The sequence below is a fragment of the Hypanus sabinus genome, chromosome 22 (genome assembly GCF_030144855.1).
Source record: "Hypanus sabinus isolate sHypSab1 chromosome 22, sHypSab1.hap1, whole genome shotgun sequence".
Taxonomy (NCBI): domain Eukaryota; kingdom Metazoa; phylum Chordata; class Chondrichthyes; order Myliobatiformes; family Dasyatidae; genus Hypanus; species Hypanus sabinus.
The window spans coordinates 32863381-32881057 of record NC_082727.1 but is presented as its reverse complement, the minus strand read 5'-3'; the positions used below and the strand labels follow the sequence as shown (position 1 = coordinate 32881057).

Below are 17677 nucleotides of genomic sequence, written 5' to 3'. Positions count from 1 at the left end.
CATGTTGGGCATAGGACTAGCAATCGCATCCTTTAAAAGCCAGGCTACAGAAATGCCATCAGAAGCTCCAAAGAACTCATCCCTGGAAAATGAAGGATTTTGCCTAGAAGAGAGGCTACATCTGGGGACAACTTGAATCACTGATCTAGGGCAGAGTTGCTCTCTCTGGCCTACCCCCCAGTAGGGGAGATAGACTTATTGAGAAGTTAGGAGCACTGAGTGCAGCTCTGATCCTCACAAGAAGGATGATCTGTATAAGGAATACCAGATTACATTGCAAAAGGAGCAGGAAAGACAGACCAGGATTCTTTAAAATGTTTAACTACAATGTCCATGCACCTTATGAAAACTAATGATAAGTATTTATTTAAGAGTTTAGCTTCATCTTTTGGCTTAACACACAGATTTTCCACTTCACGGGTCCTAATTCTCCTGGTTAGCCTCTTGCTTTGGAACTTCCTTTAACCTTGACTGCCAGTGATATTTCGTGCCATCTCTTCGCCTTTCTAATTTAGTTTTTAAGTATTCTCTGGTACTTTCTACAACCTTGAAGCCCCTTGACATCCAGGGATCCTTGGAAATGTTGGCCTTGTTCTTCTGCTATTTTATATTTAATGACTCCCACTTGAGGAACTCCTTAAAATTAAGCTGTTCCCCATTTACTTTTGTCAGGTCCTGTCTTTGATATGGGGCTGGACTTCCCCAAGATACCCCTTTCAAAAACTATCTTGAGACTTACAGAGATAATGGTTGCTGATGTCAAAGTACATCAACCTAACACTTCAATCAGTTGCCTGACTGTGTTTCCTCGGATTAGGTCTAGTATTGCACCATCCAGATTTGAACCATCTACCTGCCAACTCAAAAAGCTTCCCAGGATTCACTTTAAAAATCTCACTCTTATCTAATATTTTACCATTAAGGCAATCCTAGTTAATACTGTGATAGTTGAAATTCCCTACTCCTGTAATCTCTGTTTTTACACCTTTTTGTGATTTGCCTGTATACTGATCTGCTCCTTTATCTTATTCTGTATTGGTAGGTCTGTAGTATACATACAGAAAGTTGCTTATTCCCTTCTTTATTCCTAAACTCTGCCCAGCTTCATTTGAAGAGCCCTCTATGATATCCTCCCTCATTTCTGCTGTAATGGACTCATTATATTTTAATACTGCAAAGCCCCTTCATTTTCTTCATCCCAACCCCTCCAAAACCCTGCCCAGAATTCTACACCATGGAGCTGTCACCTGGTTCTGATATGGCCCAAGTGCGGAGTGAGAGACACTGAATCAGATCGATGGTTCACAGACTTTAATGCAAACAGTGTTAAAGGGAAAAGAAAACAATAAACGCTAGGCTAAGCAGGGCCGTTAACTACAACACTCAAATGGAAAACAAAGCCTACACTGCGACTGACAAGGACAACTAAGAATAAAACTAATACCGCTAATCTTCAGAGTCAGTTGACTCGACAGTCCAATTTCTCAGGCAAGGCAGAATACAAACAGGCAGCGAAGCACTGGCTGTGTCCAAGTCTCGACAAATACTATCACAATAAAATAATAATTTGCTGACATGTGCATATTCACGAGTGCAATTGCTGTACCTATTGCGCTGCCGAATCCGTGGTTGTGACAGGAACATTGATTTGCCAATCCTGTCCTGTAATAAATCATATTTCTGTGGTAACAAAAATATCATATTCTTATGTGCTGATCAACACTCTTGGCCTCATTAGACAAACTTCTTTACTTAAGATAGACACATCTGATCCACTGATGTGGCTTTCCATACCCAAGCTCTGCCTAATCTACTGACCTTCACTGGAAAAAGTTATACTCCAATTCATGTATCATCCTGGTTTGGAAATATATCACCATTGCTTTACTGTCGCGGGGTCAAAATACTGAGCATTATGGGTACAGCCACACCTCAAGGATGGTAGTGTTTCGAGATGGCAGCTCACCACCACTTTCTCAAGGGCAACTAAGGATGAGAATTAAGTACAAATGCAAGTGATTCTGCAGATGTTGGAAATCCAAAGCAATGGACATTTAAGGAGGGGAATAAACAGACAACATTTTGGGATGTGATCCTTCATCAGGTCTTATGGGAATAAAAAATATGTTTGGCCTGCAAAGCTCACATAATAGAATGATTATATAAAACAATGAAGGGACATCTCCACAAGGTTTTATATCTGTTCTATCTGAGCTAACTTATCTGATGATCTAACCCTTGCAGGTCCTACCTTTCCCAGTAATGGTTGCAGTGATACAGAAATAAACCTTCCTACACCATCACTTTAGCCACACATTCATCTGACCTCCCCTCCTATTCCCATACTCACAAGCGCAAGGCACTTGAAATAATCCAGAGATTACAACCTCACTGATCTTGCTCTTTTGTTTGTGACCTAGCTGACTAAATTCATGTTGCAAAGCTCCTTAAACCAATGTTTTTGGTGTCATTATTAAAGCAAGATATCTGTTTGCCTTTCCCCTTTAGAATGTCCTGTAAATGTCCTTAACCCTAGCACTAGAAATGTAACATATCATTGTGGATTTACGGCTACTGCACATGTCTATTCTGCTCGCTGTTAAGATTTCTACACTTCAGTAAGGTTAAGAGACTACATACTAGGTACTTGCTCCTCTTCCCTTGTGTGGCTGAACCACACACAGTTCCATGATCTTGCCTCTGGCTAGACTCTTCAGAGACTTACACACAGCACCATTTTCCAAATGGAGACCTGCCAATCTGCTCAATTTGGTTTCCTTGGAGTAGAGAAGACTGAAAAGGGCCTGTAAGCGTAGATATTATAACATTCTCTCTGTGGCAGAGGTGCTTAAAAACAGAGGACAATGGTGCAAAGTGAGTGGTAGGAAGATTTTGAAAATCCTGTTTTCTCTAGGATGGTTGGAATCTGGACCATGCTGCATGAGGGTATGGTAGAGGCAGACACCCTCATAATATTTGAGAGGCATCTGGCAAGCAATTGAATTACCAAGGCACAGAAAGCTACTGGCCAAGTATTGAGAAATATTACTAATACAGACAGATGAGCACTTGATGATTGGTATAGTCATGGTGGGCCAAAGGGCCTACCTCTGTGCATTATGACTGAATGACTCAGCAATAACATTTCCACGGACAACTGCTGGAAATCTGGAGTTGAACAATCCTGGCAATACACATACAAATCAACAGGACAGTCTGCCTTCAATACACTCCTTTCTTTTTATAATGGTGACAAGCTTAGTTGGAAAGTTGGTGGGATGGGAAGTTACTGGGCCTGTAATCCCTGCAGCGGATCTCATTCAAATATATTAAATATTGAAAAGCCTAGATTGAGGTGGACATGGAGAGGATGTTTCTTCTAGTGGAGGAGTCTAGGACCAGACGGCACAGCCTTAGAGTAGAAGGATGTCCCTTTAGAAGAGAGATAAGAAGGAATTTCTTCAGCCAGAGTGTGGTGAATTCACAGATGGCAGTGCAGGTCAAGTCATTCGGCATATTTAAAACTAAGGCTGATAGATTCTTGATTAGTAAGGGTGTTAAAAGTTACGAGGGAAAGGCAGGAGAATAGGGCTGAGAGGGATAACAAATAAGCCAAGATGGAATGGTGCAGCAGACACAATGGGCCAAATGACCTAATTCTGCTCATGTATCTTATGGTCTTAAAAACACCATGGCTGTATTTCAATTTAATAGATAGCCAGATAATGAAGGTGATTGACTTTTGGATGAAAAACCTGCCTAAATTACATATTGTTATGAAATATGACTGATCATCAGGATTCCTAGAAAAAAATCTAACTCTAACTTCATTCATGCTGTTTGTTGGTCTAATTAATTTACAGACCTCTTGCCATTGAGTTATGATGTGTAGTAGCAAAAAGAAATGGCTTCCACTAAAGTCTTCAATCATTAGGCATTCTTTGCAAACTGTAATAAACTTAATAGCAGCTTTACCAGTGGCATCAATAAATCAGAATGACTTCTGTTTATTTGCACAGATGCTATTCACACACAAAATGTATTAATTGTCATATAAATAAGCTGCATTGGTAAAGATTTTCAATAAACAATTTGAAAATATATAGTACATTTCAATTAAAATGTGTTCAGGCAAGGCATTAGGACTGATTTATCAGAAGCCACATGCTGATATAAGGAGATTTACTGATCCAAGCTGCTGACAATAATCATGTTTTATCATTTTCCTGTGCTTTTTTGCTGGCTTTGGTAACACATTCTTTGCAACTGTAATTTTTATAGGTCAAGCTAAGCTATATGATATGTAGAAATGTGCTGTGGACAGCAATAATTGGGCTGTGTTCTTTGACTGACATTTCTGTGTTATGGAGGTATAGAGCACAGAAACAGACCTTTGGTCCTCAAAGTCTACACAAAATGTCATGGTACCAGTAGCAATGGTCCAAATATCTAATGTTAATTGAGGTGGGATTTTTGTACAAAATGTGAGCTTGCGCTCACAAAGGGATGTTCAATGTTTTAGAGCCTCTTGGACAATGAACCACTTTGACAGGAGAGTCACTGTTATAATGTAGGAAGTGCAACAGTCCATGGAGCTGGAGAACATTCCATGGAGACAGTTTGGTGTCCTTACATGATTTACCCTCACAACTGCGCGCCTCACAATTTAACCCCTTCATTCCTAGGCTATTCTTGTTGCCCAAGACTGTTCACAATACTCCAAGCGCGGTCTGATTGCAAAGTAAACTGAGTAAATTCAAAGCACAGCGCAATAGGCAGATGCTTAGATGTTAAAGGAATTGAGGCAATGGGAATAATGTAAGAAAATGAACGTGAAGAAGAAGATCAGCCAGAGCGGGCTCACAGGCAAGGTAGTCCACTCACACTCCTAACAGTAAAGAAATAACAAATTTCTAATGCATCCTTTAATGGGTGCAGGGAGCTACATTTCAGGCTGCCTCTGTGAATGACATTAATTCCTCAAGCTCAAGGATAGAAAGAGGGTAAGAAGACACAGACCTGATCAGGACAGTTGGGTGGTTTTGTGATCAGGTATGGGATTTAGGGGTGCTAGTGAGAAAGTCCAGGATTGGAGGTGGGGTTGGATGATTTGCATGGGTCAAAGGAAGCTTCTATTGTAGGTTTGAGCAATGCCATACCTTCAGTACTGATAGAGGAACCAGTCAGCTATGTGATGATGAATCACAATTTGAAATCCATAAATGAGTGGACATTTGAACACATAGTGCAAAACAATCTAGAAATCACCATAATAAACTTCAACTCTTGGAAATAAAAGTTAAAAAAATAGAAATATTAATTTTGGGATAAATAAAGGTAGGATTTGCAGCTATTCCATTCTTCAAATTAGTGGAAAGGGATTTTTAACATCTATTTATAAGGACAGAAGACATTGACACTTTCTGGTGCCATCAATGTACTAATCTACTCCTTAGAGATAAGAACTATACCAGTGTGAGTTAACTATGCTACGATTTCACACAAAGCTTGAAATGTCTGGTTTCAGGAGAATGGATGAGCACTTTTAAAATATGGCAGAGCGCTCTAGTGATGTTATAGAAAATATCTTCCATGCAGAGATTTGCTGGAGCATGGAATTAATTGGTGGTTGATGAAGCTGAGATAGCAAACACTAAGGAAAACCAGATAAATATCTAAAGAGCAGCAAAATATAGAGTTATGCTTCAATATGAGTCGTTTTAGGAGAAATCTATTCAGTAAGTCAAACTGCAGATTAAGAATAGCTTTATTTGTCACATGTACATTGAAACATGCAGTGAAATGCTTTGTTTGCGTTGAACCAAATTAATTAGCATTGTGCTGGACAGCACGTAAAATCGTCACCATGATTCTGGTGCTAACATAGCATGCCCACAATTCACTAACTCTAATGGTATGACTTTGGAACGTGGAAGGAAACCAGAGCACCCGGAGGAAACCCACAAAGTCATGGGAAGAACGTACAAACTCCTTATAGGTAGCGGGGAAATTACACCTCGATCTGTAATCGCTGGCTATTTATAGCAATATGCCAACCACTACACTACCATGCCACCAGTGCTTTATTTAAATTTATTAACATTACTGTTAGTTTTGTTTTAATTAACTAACCAGAGATAACCAAGAATGACATAGATTCCAACCCTGTTAAATATTACTAACATGTGAGCAAATTTTACCCTAAATTTCATTAGTACAGATTGCTTACCTGTATTTGGACAATCACAGTAGCAAGACCCGGAGGCATGCTTCCCCCACCATCCACTGCCTCAACAACAAAAGTGTAGCTTGCATCTGCAGTATCCAGAGTTTCATAATCCATAGACTCTAAAATTGACAATTCTCCTGTCTGGGGATTGACAGAAAATAACTTCTTGGCATCCACAGATCTGATGCGATACGTTGTATTTGGACCAAGGTCAGCATCTGTTGCCTGAAGTGAAATAAAATGATGAAAACAGTCAGTCTGCAGCTCTATTGTCTAAGATCTTATGGCAGAAAGCTGCCTTTATGTGTAAATGGATTTATTTATCTTTATGAAGAATAGTAGTCCCAAGGCAGAGAAGAAATATTGCTCATTTCAAATCACAATAAACACTTAATTTATTGAAAATAATTGGTTAAAGGCTGTGGGAACATATTCAAACTTTGAAACAATTGAGACTATATTTTGGACAAATTTTAAACAGATGTCAATCATGGTAGCAATAAATCATAACTTCCCCTTGGTAAGTTTTTTAATGTAAGTTTGGCTGAGTAATTGAATTTTGTAAGGAGAAGGTAGATTCAGCCATTAGTTGCAAATAAGGCATATCGATTAAGATATAATGGTTCTTCAGGTCCCTCTTTGGTTTAAAGCTGAAATCATGACATCATTTACAGCAACAGTAGAAGAGTAACTCATTAGAGTTGCCTGCAGCATTACTTATAACAATTAATTGAATCAACTTAAGTGATATAATTGGTGTCCACTTCTATTCATTGAGAAGCATAGTGTATAGTGATATGGAATTCCTCTGCAGAAATGAGAAAATCCCTATTTAAATGCATGTTCATACATTCATTAATGTGTAATTGGGGCTTATCCTTCAGAAAGGAATAATTAGAGTTATAGCGTCTTAGAGCACTACAGCACAGAAATAGATCTTCGGCCCATCTAGTCTGTTCATTTGGTCATTATAATGGAGAAATGGAGCTCAAGGGCTAGAAGTTCCTGCTAGCAATGGACTGTTCGTAGCTGTAACTTGGGAAAAAAAAATTACAGCTTTTCAGTTCTCTCATGTCAACCTGGTCTTAAGTGTCTGCTCCAACCTGAACAACTAGACCCTGGATAACGGGTGGACTGTTCAGCACTTAGTGCCACCATATGGAGGTGAGGTGAAGCAGAATAATATGAAATATCTGAAAAAAACATTTGACAGCTGGTTAAGACCTTACTTTACATGGTTGTCAAGATTTATATATCAGAAATATTCAAAAGCTAAAAACAAAATTGAGGAGAGTTAATAGGAATGTGAGGAGAAAAAAAGTGACATTGGTAGTGGATTAGTGCAGGTGAGTGTTGCTTATGGGTGGTTGGTTATTTATTTATAATTTTTTTTTATATTTACCCAGTTTCTCTTTTGCATGTTGGTTGTTCTACCGAGAATGTCAGTAAGAAAATGAATCTCAGGGTTGTATATGGTGACATAGACGTACTTTGATAATAACTTTACTTTGAACTTTGAATGCTATTGCCATTAGGATCCAATGGGTCTATTTCTTTGCTTTATAGCTCTATTAGTATAATTTAAAAAGAAAAAAGAAGAAAAATTAAATTAAAACTAAAACCTTTAAAAATATCTGACTTAATTAAAAAAAAGTCAGCTACCCGTTACTTGCTTTGTTTTCTCACAGCAGCTCCTCTCCATTCAAACAAATAGAGCTGTGTCCCTTTAGCAGACAAAACATTTGATGTGCTCAGCAGGCAGAGAGCTGTGGACTCTACCCAATACATCACGGGCACGTCCTTCCCCACCAGTAGCAGTATCGACAGAAGGCAACAGCTATCATCAAAGATCCTCACCATCTGGGCCATTGCATCTACCATTCGGCACAAATAAATAAACCTGAAATCCCGCATTACCAGGTTCAAGAGCAGCTACTTTTATCAATCATTCTGTTCTCTAACCAACTGGCAAAAACTTAATCACTAAATTTTAGCAACTTTATGAATATTTTGTTTTGCACAAAAAAATTACTTCTTTGTTCTAATTGTGTATAATTTATGCTTTCCTTGTGAATGTTCCTTATATATTGCCATGTGTATCATACGCTGTAAGTAAGATTTTCATGCTGTAAGTGATGCTGCTGCAAGTAAGATTTTCATTGAACCTGAGCGTGCGTGTGCTCCTGCATATGACAATAAACACAACTTAGACTTGCCAGTGGTGAGTACTGGGGAAATGTAGCAATGTTGTGGTCCACCGCTGACCTTTATGTGAAGAACAGTATCAAAGCACTTTAGAGAACGTCTGTGAATCCCATAGTTGCTGGCAATTACACAGAGGAATGCTGGCAGTTCCACATGGAACAGTCTGCAATTTTCTGAATAAATCAGCCCAATGCTTCAGGTCATTGACCCTTAATTAGAAATTGTTTCTATGATTTACCTAAAAAAATTAAATTCACTGTATTTTAAATAAAAAAAATTACAGTGACAAAATTCCAAATTAGCATAAAAATTATTGGTAGGAAACTGAAGTTAATTGTGATCTCAAAATGCAGTTATAAAACTCTATCACATTTTATCAATTTGAAATGCATTAAATGAAATTCAGACATTTTCTTTCAAGCGGGACAAGTTAATGTAGAAGGCTGCTTTGATCCAAGGATTATTGCAGAGTTCTGTATCTTTACTTGGTTGTTAACCAGGGAATCAACAGCAATGAAACAGCACAGTAATTCAACTATGAATTCCACTTCAGTACTAATGTATATTCAAAAGGGCCACTTCATGCATCTGTGACAGTTACATTTCTAACATATTATATTTTAATGCTTAAGTAATATTAAAAGTGATTAAGCAGAGATCATGAGGCATAGAACCATATTGGGCATTTGATTTCACCAAGCTTGATGACAATCTGATCATGACTTCAAAAAGAAGCACATTCAAAAGCAAGCTATTTTGCAAGTTTCCAATTCCTTCCCTATCTTGAGTGTCAGAATTACAACGTGTTATAAAAGCTGATGTTATATATATCTCACAAGGGAGGACTCACAGAACAAAAACAAGTTGCTGATGTAGGGCTTATTATGTTGTCTCGATAATGGATTACAGAAAAAGATGGCCAAAAGTGCCTGCTGGGCAATACACAAAATGACTGCACAGTTTCTAAGTGCATCTATGCATCGAAGGTGCAGTAAAATCTCCATATAGCATTGAACCTGAACTACACACAGTTCCAGCTGTTTCTGGAGACTGAGCCTGGCACAGAAGCACAGTGCATTTGTAATTTTCACTTTCATTTATGGATTTACCTTGGCCTTAATCCTCACATTGATTGTGTATTAAAAATCAGGTCTATAGAGAACAAGTTTAGTCACAGCGTATAAGCCTCAGAGGCTGGACTTCCATGAGTTCCTGCTTTGCAATATTTTTCACTCCTGTTGCTTAAGTTGAATAGCTTTCCATTTATTTCTTCCTCCTCCTTTTATCACTCATTGTCTGTGCATCCTGGCAAGTTACCAAGACATAACATCTGGACTCAAAATTTACTATCAGTAGCAAAGTGATGGTACTCATTGGCAACCTCAAAATGACCTGTCTGCAAAAATCTAGCAGTCCCTGATATGTGGATTTCACTCTTCAAAATGTTAATGCACTTCTGATTTCAGTACAAGATCCTTGGTTTCCTACAACTGTTATGTCAGCCAGCAGCAGTCCCAAGGAATGAGCTTGGAGACAATATAATAGGAAATGGCGTGCCATTTCATCATTCACTTAATAGAATTATAGGGAAAATAAAATAAAGATTGGAATATATATGCAGTTAAGACAAAAGCTGGAAATACCATTTTAAAAACTTTTGGAATATGGATCAGGCATTCAACAAATGCTTTGGTTATTATTTTAAGGCCAAGAAGTTTTTTCAAACGTAAAATGACACAACTTACATACTCAGCTGCACCTCATCAACAAGGCTTAACTTGTTTACTTCTCTTGGAATGAGTCTACAATTTTACAATACACTATGCAGGGATGAGGTATCACTAACAGCAGCTCTGCATTTTGCAATTAATCATGCTAAAAGTACAGTACCTGCTGACATTTTTGCCACTTTTACAAAACCCAAGCCATAATCTCACACGTTTCAGTGTTTTAACACCATCATTAAAGTAATTGAACATGGGGATTTTATATAATCAGCTTTCAGTGTTATTTCTTTATTACTGTGTTTAAATTGTACTGAAGAAACAGCAGCACAGATTTCTTCAGGTATCACTAAAATCCTCTCATTTTACCTAACATATTCACCAAATAAATATAAACAAGCCATATTCAAGATTCGAGTTTATTTATCATTCGTACATCAAAACGTACAGTGAAATGGTGTGCTGGGAGCAGCCTACAACTGTCACCAAACAATCTGGAGACAATGTAGTATGCAAAAAACTTTATCAGATACTGATAGAAGAAAATGCTTAAAGACCTAAAAGGAAATGGTATGAACCAACAGCCTACTTCTATTGGAAGAACGTAAACTTACAAGCTGATGTTCACCAACAAACAATCTGCAGGAGGAGCTCAGAGGGTTAAGCAGCATCTGTGGAGGAAAAGGAAATTTCACCACAAACAGATTCTGTTTGAGAAGTTTCAAACTTTGGGCCTTCCTTTGCTATCTTCTTCTGCAACTGAATCCTTGACTTCCTTATCGGAAGACTACAGTCAGTGCAGATCAGTAATAATGTCTCCTCCTTGCTGACAAACAACACAGACACACCTCAAGCATGCATGCTGCATCCATTGCTCTACTCTATACTCGGAACTGTGTGACTGGGCACAGCTCAAATGCCATCTACAACTGTAGGCAGAATCTCAGATGGTACCAAAGAGATGTACGGGAGTGAGATACATCTGTTGGTTCAGTGGTGTCACAACATAGTTCAGGAAGAAGTTGGGAGATCACACACCAGTCGTCATTGAGGGATCAGTGGTGGAAAAGATGAACAGCTTCAAGCTCCTAGATGTCAACATCTCAGAGAATCTATCCTGGGCTCAACATATTGATGCAACCACAAAGAAGGCATGTCACTGGCTCTACTTTAGACTTTGAGGTGATTTGGTATGTCACTAAAGACTCTTACAAATTTCTATGGACATTCATTGGAAAGCATTCTGACTGGTTGCATCATAGCTCAGTATAGATCTCCAATGCACAGGAACACAAGAGTCTGGAGAGGGCACAAACCTCCCCACCATCAAGGACATCTTCAAGAGGAGCATCCGTCATTAAAGATGCTTATCATTTGAGACACAACTCTTTTCACATTACTGTCATCGAGGAGGAGGAGGAGGATCTTGAAAACACACACTAAACATGTTTTTTCCCACCTCAGCATCAGATTTCTGAACAGTCATGAACCCATGAACACGACCTCATTATTTGTCTTCTGCACTATTTATTTATTTTGTAACTTATAGTAGTTTTTATGTCTTGCACTGTTCTGCTGCCATGAAGCAACAGTGATAATTAATCTGATTCTGTAATGCCCTCTTCTGGTGTATTATCCATACCCCTCCATTCCCTCCTGATTCATGTCTTGATCTTAAAGTTTCCATCGCCAAAATTGCCTGCTTCCACTACTACCTCTGTTAACACATTCCAGACACCTCCTACTTTCTACACAAAAAACACTTGTGTCTCACATCACCTTTACACTTCTCTCTGATGTTAAAAGCATGTCTTCTGGATTCTGACATTTCTTTTTTTTTATTAGTTTTTTTTATGCATTTTCTACATCGCTACAGATAGAAAAGAAAAACCCCAAATCAAAATGAAGAACATTAATACAGTGCAAAAATAAACGTACAATAATATGATACAAAAAAGATAATTGAGAAAGCAGCCAAATTGAAGACATGTAAAATTAGTATCCTCCCCAAGCCCCGCAACAAAAAAAAACTCCAGGCCAACCACAACACAATATAGAGAATATAAATCAGGACATTCAAACCCCCAAAGCTGTAAATACACTTAAAAACAGAAGATAATAATGCCTACTACCAAAAAAAAAGAGCTGAAAGGAAGGGACTGAAAAAAAAACCTTAGTTAAGAGGAAGGTTATGAAAGTACTCAATAAAAGGTCCCAGACTTTATGGAACTTTATATCCGAACTAAGAACTGAATAATGAATTTTTTCAAGGTCTAAGCAGGACATAATATCATTAAGCCATTGAGCATGCGTGGGCGGGACAACATCTCTCCATCTAAGGAGGATTAAACGTCTAGCCAGGAGAGAAGCAAAAGATAATATTCAACACTTAGTCAAACTCAAACGTAAATCTGTCTCACCCAAAAAGCCAAACAAAGCAATTAAAGGGTTAGGTTCTAGGTGGTGATTCAGAATATAAGATAAAGTTATGAAGACATCTTTCCAAAATTTCTCCAAGCTAGGACAGAACCAGTACATATGAATAAGAGAGGCCTCGCCCCTTTTGCACTTATCACAAAGAGAACTAATATTAGGGTAAAATCGGGATAGTTTATATTTAGACATATGGGCTCTATGAACAATCTTAAACTGTAAAAGGCAATGGCGAGCACAAAGAGAGGTTGAATTAACCGATTTGAGAATCGAGTCCCAAGTCTCATCAGATAAAGAGATATTTAAATCACGCTCCCAAGCCATTCTAACTTTATCCTCAGGGGCACACCGTAAGAATGCTAATTTATCACAAATAAATGATATTAAACCTTTACCCAGTGGATTAATAGAAAGAAATAAATCCATAACATTTTTCTCAGGCATTTCAGGGAAGTTAGGAATTAAAGGATTAATAAAGTGTCTAATTTGGAGATATCTAAAAAAATGAGCATTAGGCAGATTGAATTTAGCAGAGAGCTGTTGAAAAGATGCGAAGCGATTATCAATAAAAAGATCTTCAAAATGTCTAATGCCCTTCCTATACCAATCATGGAATGTTGAATCATATATAGTAGGTAAAAAAAAAGGTGATTCTGTAAGATAGGGCTAGAAAAGGAAAAACCATAGAAACCATAAAATTTCCTAAACTGAGCCCATATTCACAAAGTGTGTCTAACAAGAGAATTAACAATTAATCTGGACAAACTACTAGGGAGTACAGAGCCAAGAAGTGCAGAAATAGATAAATCTTTAGTGGAACTCAACTCCATTGCCACCCAATTAGGGCACTCGGGTTGGCCATGGAAAAAAGACCAAAAGGTAACACAACATAATAATGGCTGCCCAATAATATAAACGAAAGTTAGGTAAAGCCATGCCACCCTCTTTTTTAGATTTTTGGGGAAAAACTTTATTAATTCTAGAACGCTTATTCTTCCACAGATATGACAAAATAATAGAGTCTAAGGAATCAAAAAAAGATTTAGGAATAAAAATTGGGATTGATTAAAATAAATATAAAAGTTTAGGGAGAACATACATTTTAACAACATTAATACGACCTACCAAAGACATAGATAGAGGTGACCATTGTAACAGACTCTGTTTTGTAGTATATAAAAGATTGGCAACATTTTCACGAAAAAGATCTTTAAACTTCCTTGTGACTGTAATCCCAAGATAAGTAAATTGATTATGAACTACTTTAAAAGGGAGATCACAGAATGTTAATTCTTGTGCTTCTTCATTAATTGGGAAAAGTTCACTCTTATGTAAATTAAGTTTATAGCCAGAGATCTGGCTAAACTGATCAAGAAGTGAAAACGTTGGAGGTAAGGATGTAGACGGATTTGAAAGAAAAAGTAATGTCATCAGCATAAAGACATTTCTACCCTAGAGAAAAGATTCTGACTGTTTATCCTGTTTATGCCTCACAAAATTTAAAAACATCTATCATATCTTCCCTCTGCCTCCAATACTCTAGGAAGAACAACCTAAATTTATTCAACCTCTTCTTTTAACGCATATTTTCAAATCCAGGCAGCATTCTGGTAAACCTCTTCTGCACCTTTTGCCGAGTCTTCAAATCTTTCCTATCGACTAGAGTGACTAGAACTGCACACAATACTCCAAGTGCAGTCTGACTAAAGTTTTATAAAACTGCATGTTAACTAAGTGGGAGAATTTGTGTAAAGTCAAATTTCTGCACAGCAGCTCATCTGTAACCCAAGGGCACCTGTATATAGATATAATTGCTTTAAAAAATTTCAAGATGGGACTTGGGGGTCAACCTCATGAGTATGGGTATCTGCAAATAGGAAATCAGTAGATTATGATGACTGAGTGTACAGTAGGAATTGCATCTGTTTTAAATTGATTAAGTCCATAATTAAAACAGCAGACAGAAGCTTTTCATACAAATTCAGAACATGTTGTTTTTTGGTCAAGAGACTAGTGAAGGCAGATGATTGAATAGAGATGATTAAAATATTGACTTTGTTTTAATCCTCATTAAAACAAATCAAGGAAAATAAAAGCAATATATTTTAATATTATAAATTGTCACTAATAAAATTTACTTCAATAATTTCATTAGGCTAAAGCCACATACTGAGCTACTTTAAATTCTGCTGAAATAGGTTATGCATTCACCTAAAATCCCATGATATATTATTTTAATACAAAACTCTAAGTATTATAAAATGTCATTTTATACATGACACCTAATAATTACCAAGTGGAATAAATCCTGTGCTTCAAGGTTCCCCAATGTAGACTTTTTATTGCCAAAAGTAATGATATGTACATGAGTGTGGCATATGTCATCTCTCCCTCTTTATTCTCCTCAACTTATGTACCACTTCATGCTGAATGCAATTCTACTTCATCTAAGTCATCTTCTTTGAATGCCTCTTCACCATCTACAGCTGGGTTAAGCCAGAGATTCAACTGCCATCTGTCCAGTCATAGCCAGTGTATGAACTGCAACAAGTTCTCTGTGTCCATATTACTAATTCTGATGATCCCCAAGGACAAATACATATCTCACCTGATATAAAGTGATAACAACAGTTCTACCTAATTGTTATCTGCTACAGTCCTTATAGTGTCTCCAAGTTGTCAGGCTGCTTGCCTGAAATCCAGCACTAGATGAACAGAACTCACCGCCAACCATGCACTTAGGAAGACTGCAGCCAATATATTTGCTCCATTGTGTCAACCAGATCTTCCTCAACCATTGACTTGATAGCTCTTCCTGGCAAATGCCTAATACTGAATCAGATAGTTCATATTTGGCCTCAAACTACCGACAATCTATTACAGGTATTGCTAAGGCCATACATTTAAGCTCTGAAATATTGTATCACACTATTCCTGCTCCTACCTCATATTCTGTTCAAGAATTTGTCCACGTTTTTGTGGCATTCTCCAATACACTCCTGGCCAGCTTTTCTCATTCCCCACTCAGCAAACATCAGTTCATTTAAGAACCTGCTGCAAAGACCAAACTCACCCTATTCACAATCACCCATTTGCCGTTTGATCTACAGTAGCTTCCAGTTCACTAATTCCTTGATGTAATAGAATCATAATAAGGTACAACATAGAAATGAGTTCCATCAGCCCACCCTAAGCATGCTGATATCATGCCTGTTTATGCTAATCCTGTTTGTCTGTATTAGATCTGTATCCCTCAATGATTTTCCTATCCAATTATGTGTTTCAACACCTTTTAAATGTTGTATATTTGATGTTAAAATACATGACTATTTTCAGCTGTCTTCCTGTCCTTTCACCTCTCTAATCTTCTTGTCTCACCTTCCAGGCTCTTGATCAGTCTCCTGTTTATCCATGCATTCAGATTGAAGAGAAGTAGACTTTGTAATCCTTTTCTAAATTCTCCTTCTTTGTGCTTCCTCTTTTCCTTCCATAATGGGGCTCCTTGAATTCTACTTCTGATCCAATGTTTCATCATCTACCGTAAAGTGTGGGTTACCACCAGAATCTGCTTAAAATACCTTGGAATACTTCCACATCAAAGATGCTTTCTTAATATAAGCTCTCAATGATGGTGTTGTAGTTGTATCAGGCATTGGAACACCAATGCCTTTGAACAGAAAATTCTCCAAAAGTAGTGGATTTGACCCAATACATCAATAGGTAAAACCATCCCAACCATTGAGCACATCTACATGAAACACTGTGACAGGAAAGCAGCATCCATCATCAAAGATCCTCACCACCCAGGCCATGCTCTTTTCTCACTGTTGCCATCAGGTAGAAGATACAAAAGGCTCAGGACTCACACCACCAGGTTCAAGAACGGTTACTACTCCTCAACGATCAGGATCTTGAACAAAAGGTGATAACTACATAGATCTATTGAGATGTTCCCACAGCCAATGATCTCACTTTAAAGACACTTAATCTTGTTATTTCATGTTCTCATTATGTATTGCTATTTATTTATATTTGTCTGAAGGAAAAAGAATCTCAGGGTTGTATTTGGTGACATTTAGGTACTCTGATAATAGAATTTACTTTGAACTTCAATCTCATGATGTTCCCAAAAGCAGCAGAATTCTAAACACAAGAGATTCTGCAGATGTCGGAAATCTAGAGCAACACATACAAAATGCTGAAAAAGCTCAGCTGGTCAGGCTGCATCTATGGAGGGGAATAAACAGCCAATGCTTCAGACTGAGACCCTTCATCAGGATTCTTTTAATAGAGAGGTCATGTGGGTGTTACAATGGTTAACCAACAGGCAATACACTTGAAAAGCTACGGTGGGACAGTCCTTTAATACAGTGATTGCAGATCTTAACATTCAAGATCCACTAAAAATATAACATTGTTAAGACTTTTAGTAAAAGTTTATTTTTTTTTCATTGAATCCAACTCAATATAGTAATTGCCCTGAACCTGTTTTGAGCAAAATAGGAATTGGGAATTATTTTCTTTCCTCATCAAATTTTTGTAGAGTAGTAATAGGGAACTTATGAATACTATAATTGGAAATACAATAAGAGTTTAATAATGAACAGCTAGTAATGTATGCCTCACTGGTATCTTCCCAAGGGTAATTATGGATGTTGGCCTTGGCAGTGAAGACAGTATTGCAAACAATGAAGTTTTGCAGACCTGTGCACAGTTGACAGAAAAATGGGATTGAATCCAATCTAACATATGCACAGCTGATTTGGATGTTCAAGGTTATGACGCCTGGAAGACCAGGATTACAACTGGATGTTGTTTGTTCTCATTGCCTTAGTTGTATCCAATGCTTTGTGCCATTTTTTATTATCATATGGAGAAACCAATTGGAAGAAAACTGCCTACTGTGATGCTGAGAAAGTTGGGAAGAAATGTAGACTGAATGTTCACTTGCTGAGTAAAGTCGTGAATGTCAGTTGCCTTCACACGCCAGAACCCACCATCACTGAGGTTGCCCAAAACCCAAAGTTCTAAAGTTCCCTCCCTTAAACTTTTCATCCTCTGTGCTCACTTCTCTTTTAGAATGAAA

The 17677-nt window shown here is 37.7% G+C and overlaps 1 protein-coding gene across 1 annotated transcript in view; it reads right to left on the bottom strand.

The window, feature by feature from the left end:
- pcdh15b (protocadherin-related 15b) overlaps positions 1–17677 on the bottom strand; it is an 831732-nt gene that overhangs the window by 271694 nt on the left and 542361 nt on the right. Inside the window, exon 21 of the mRNA XM_059948101.1 lies at positions 6230–6454. Coding sequence (XP_059804084.1) covers positions 6230–6454 — 225 coding nt within the window. The remainder of the gene's footprint in view (positions 1–6229; positions 6455–17677) is intronic.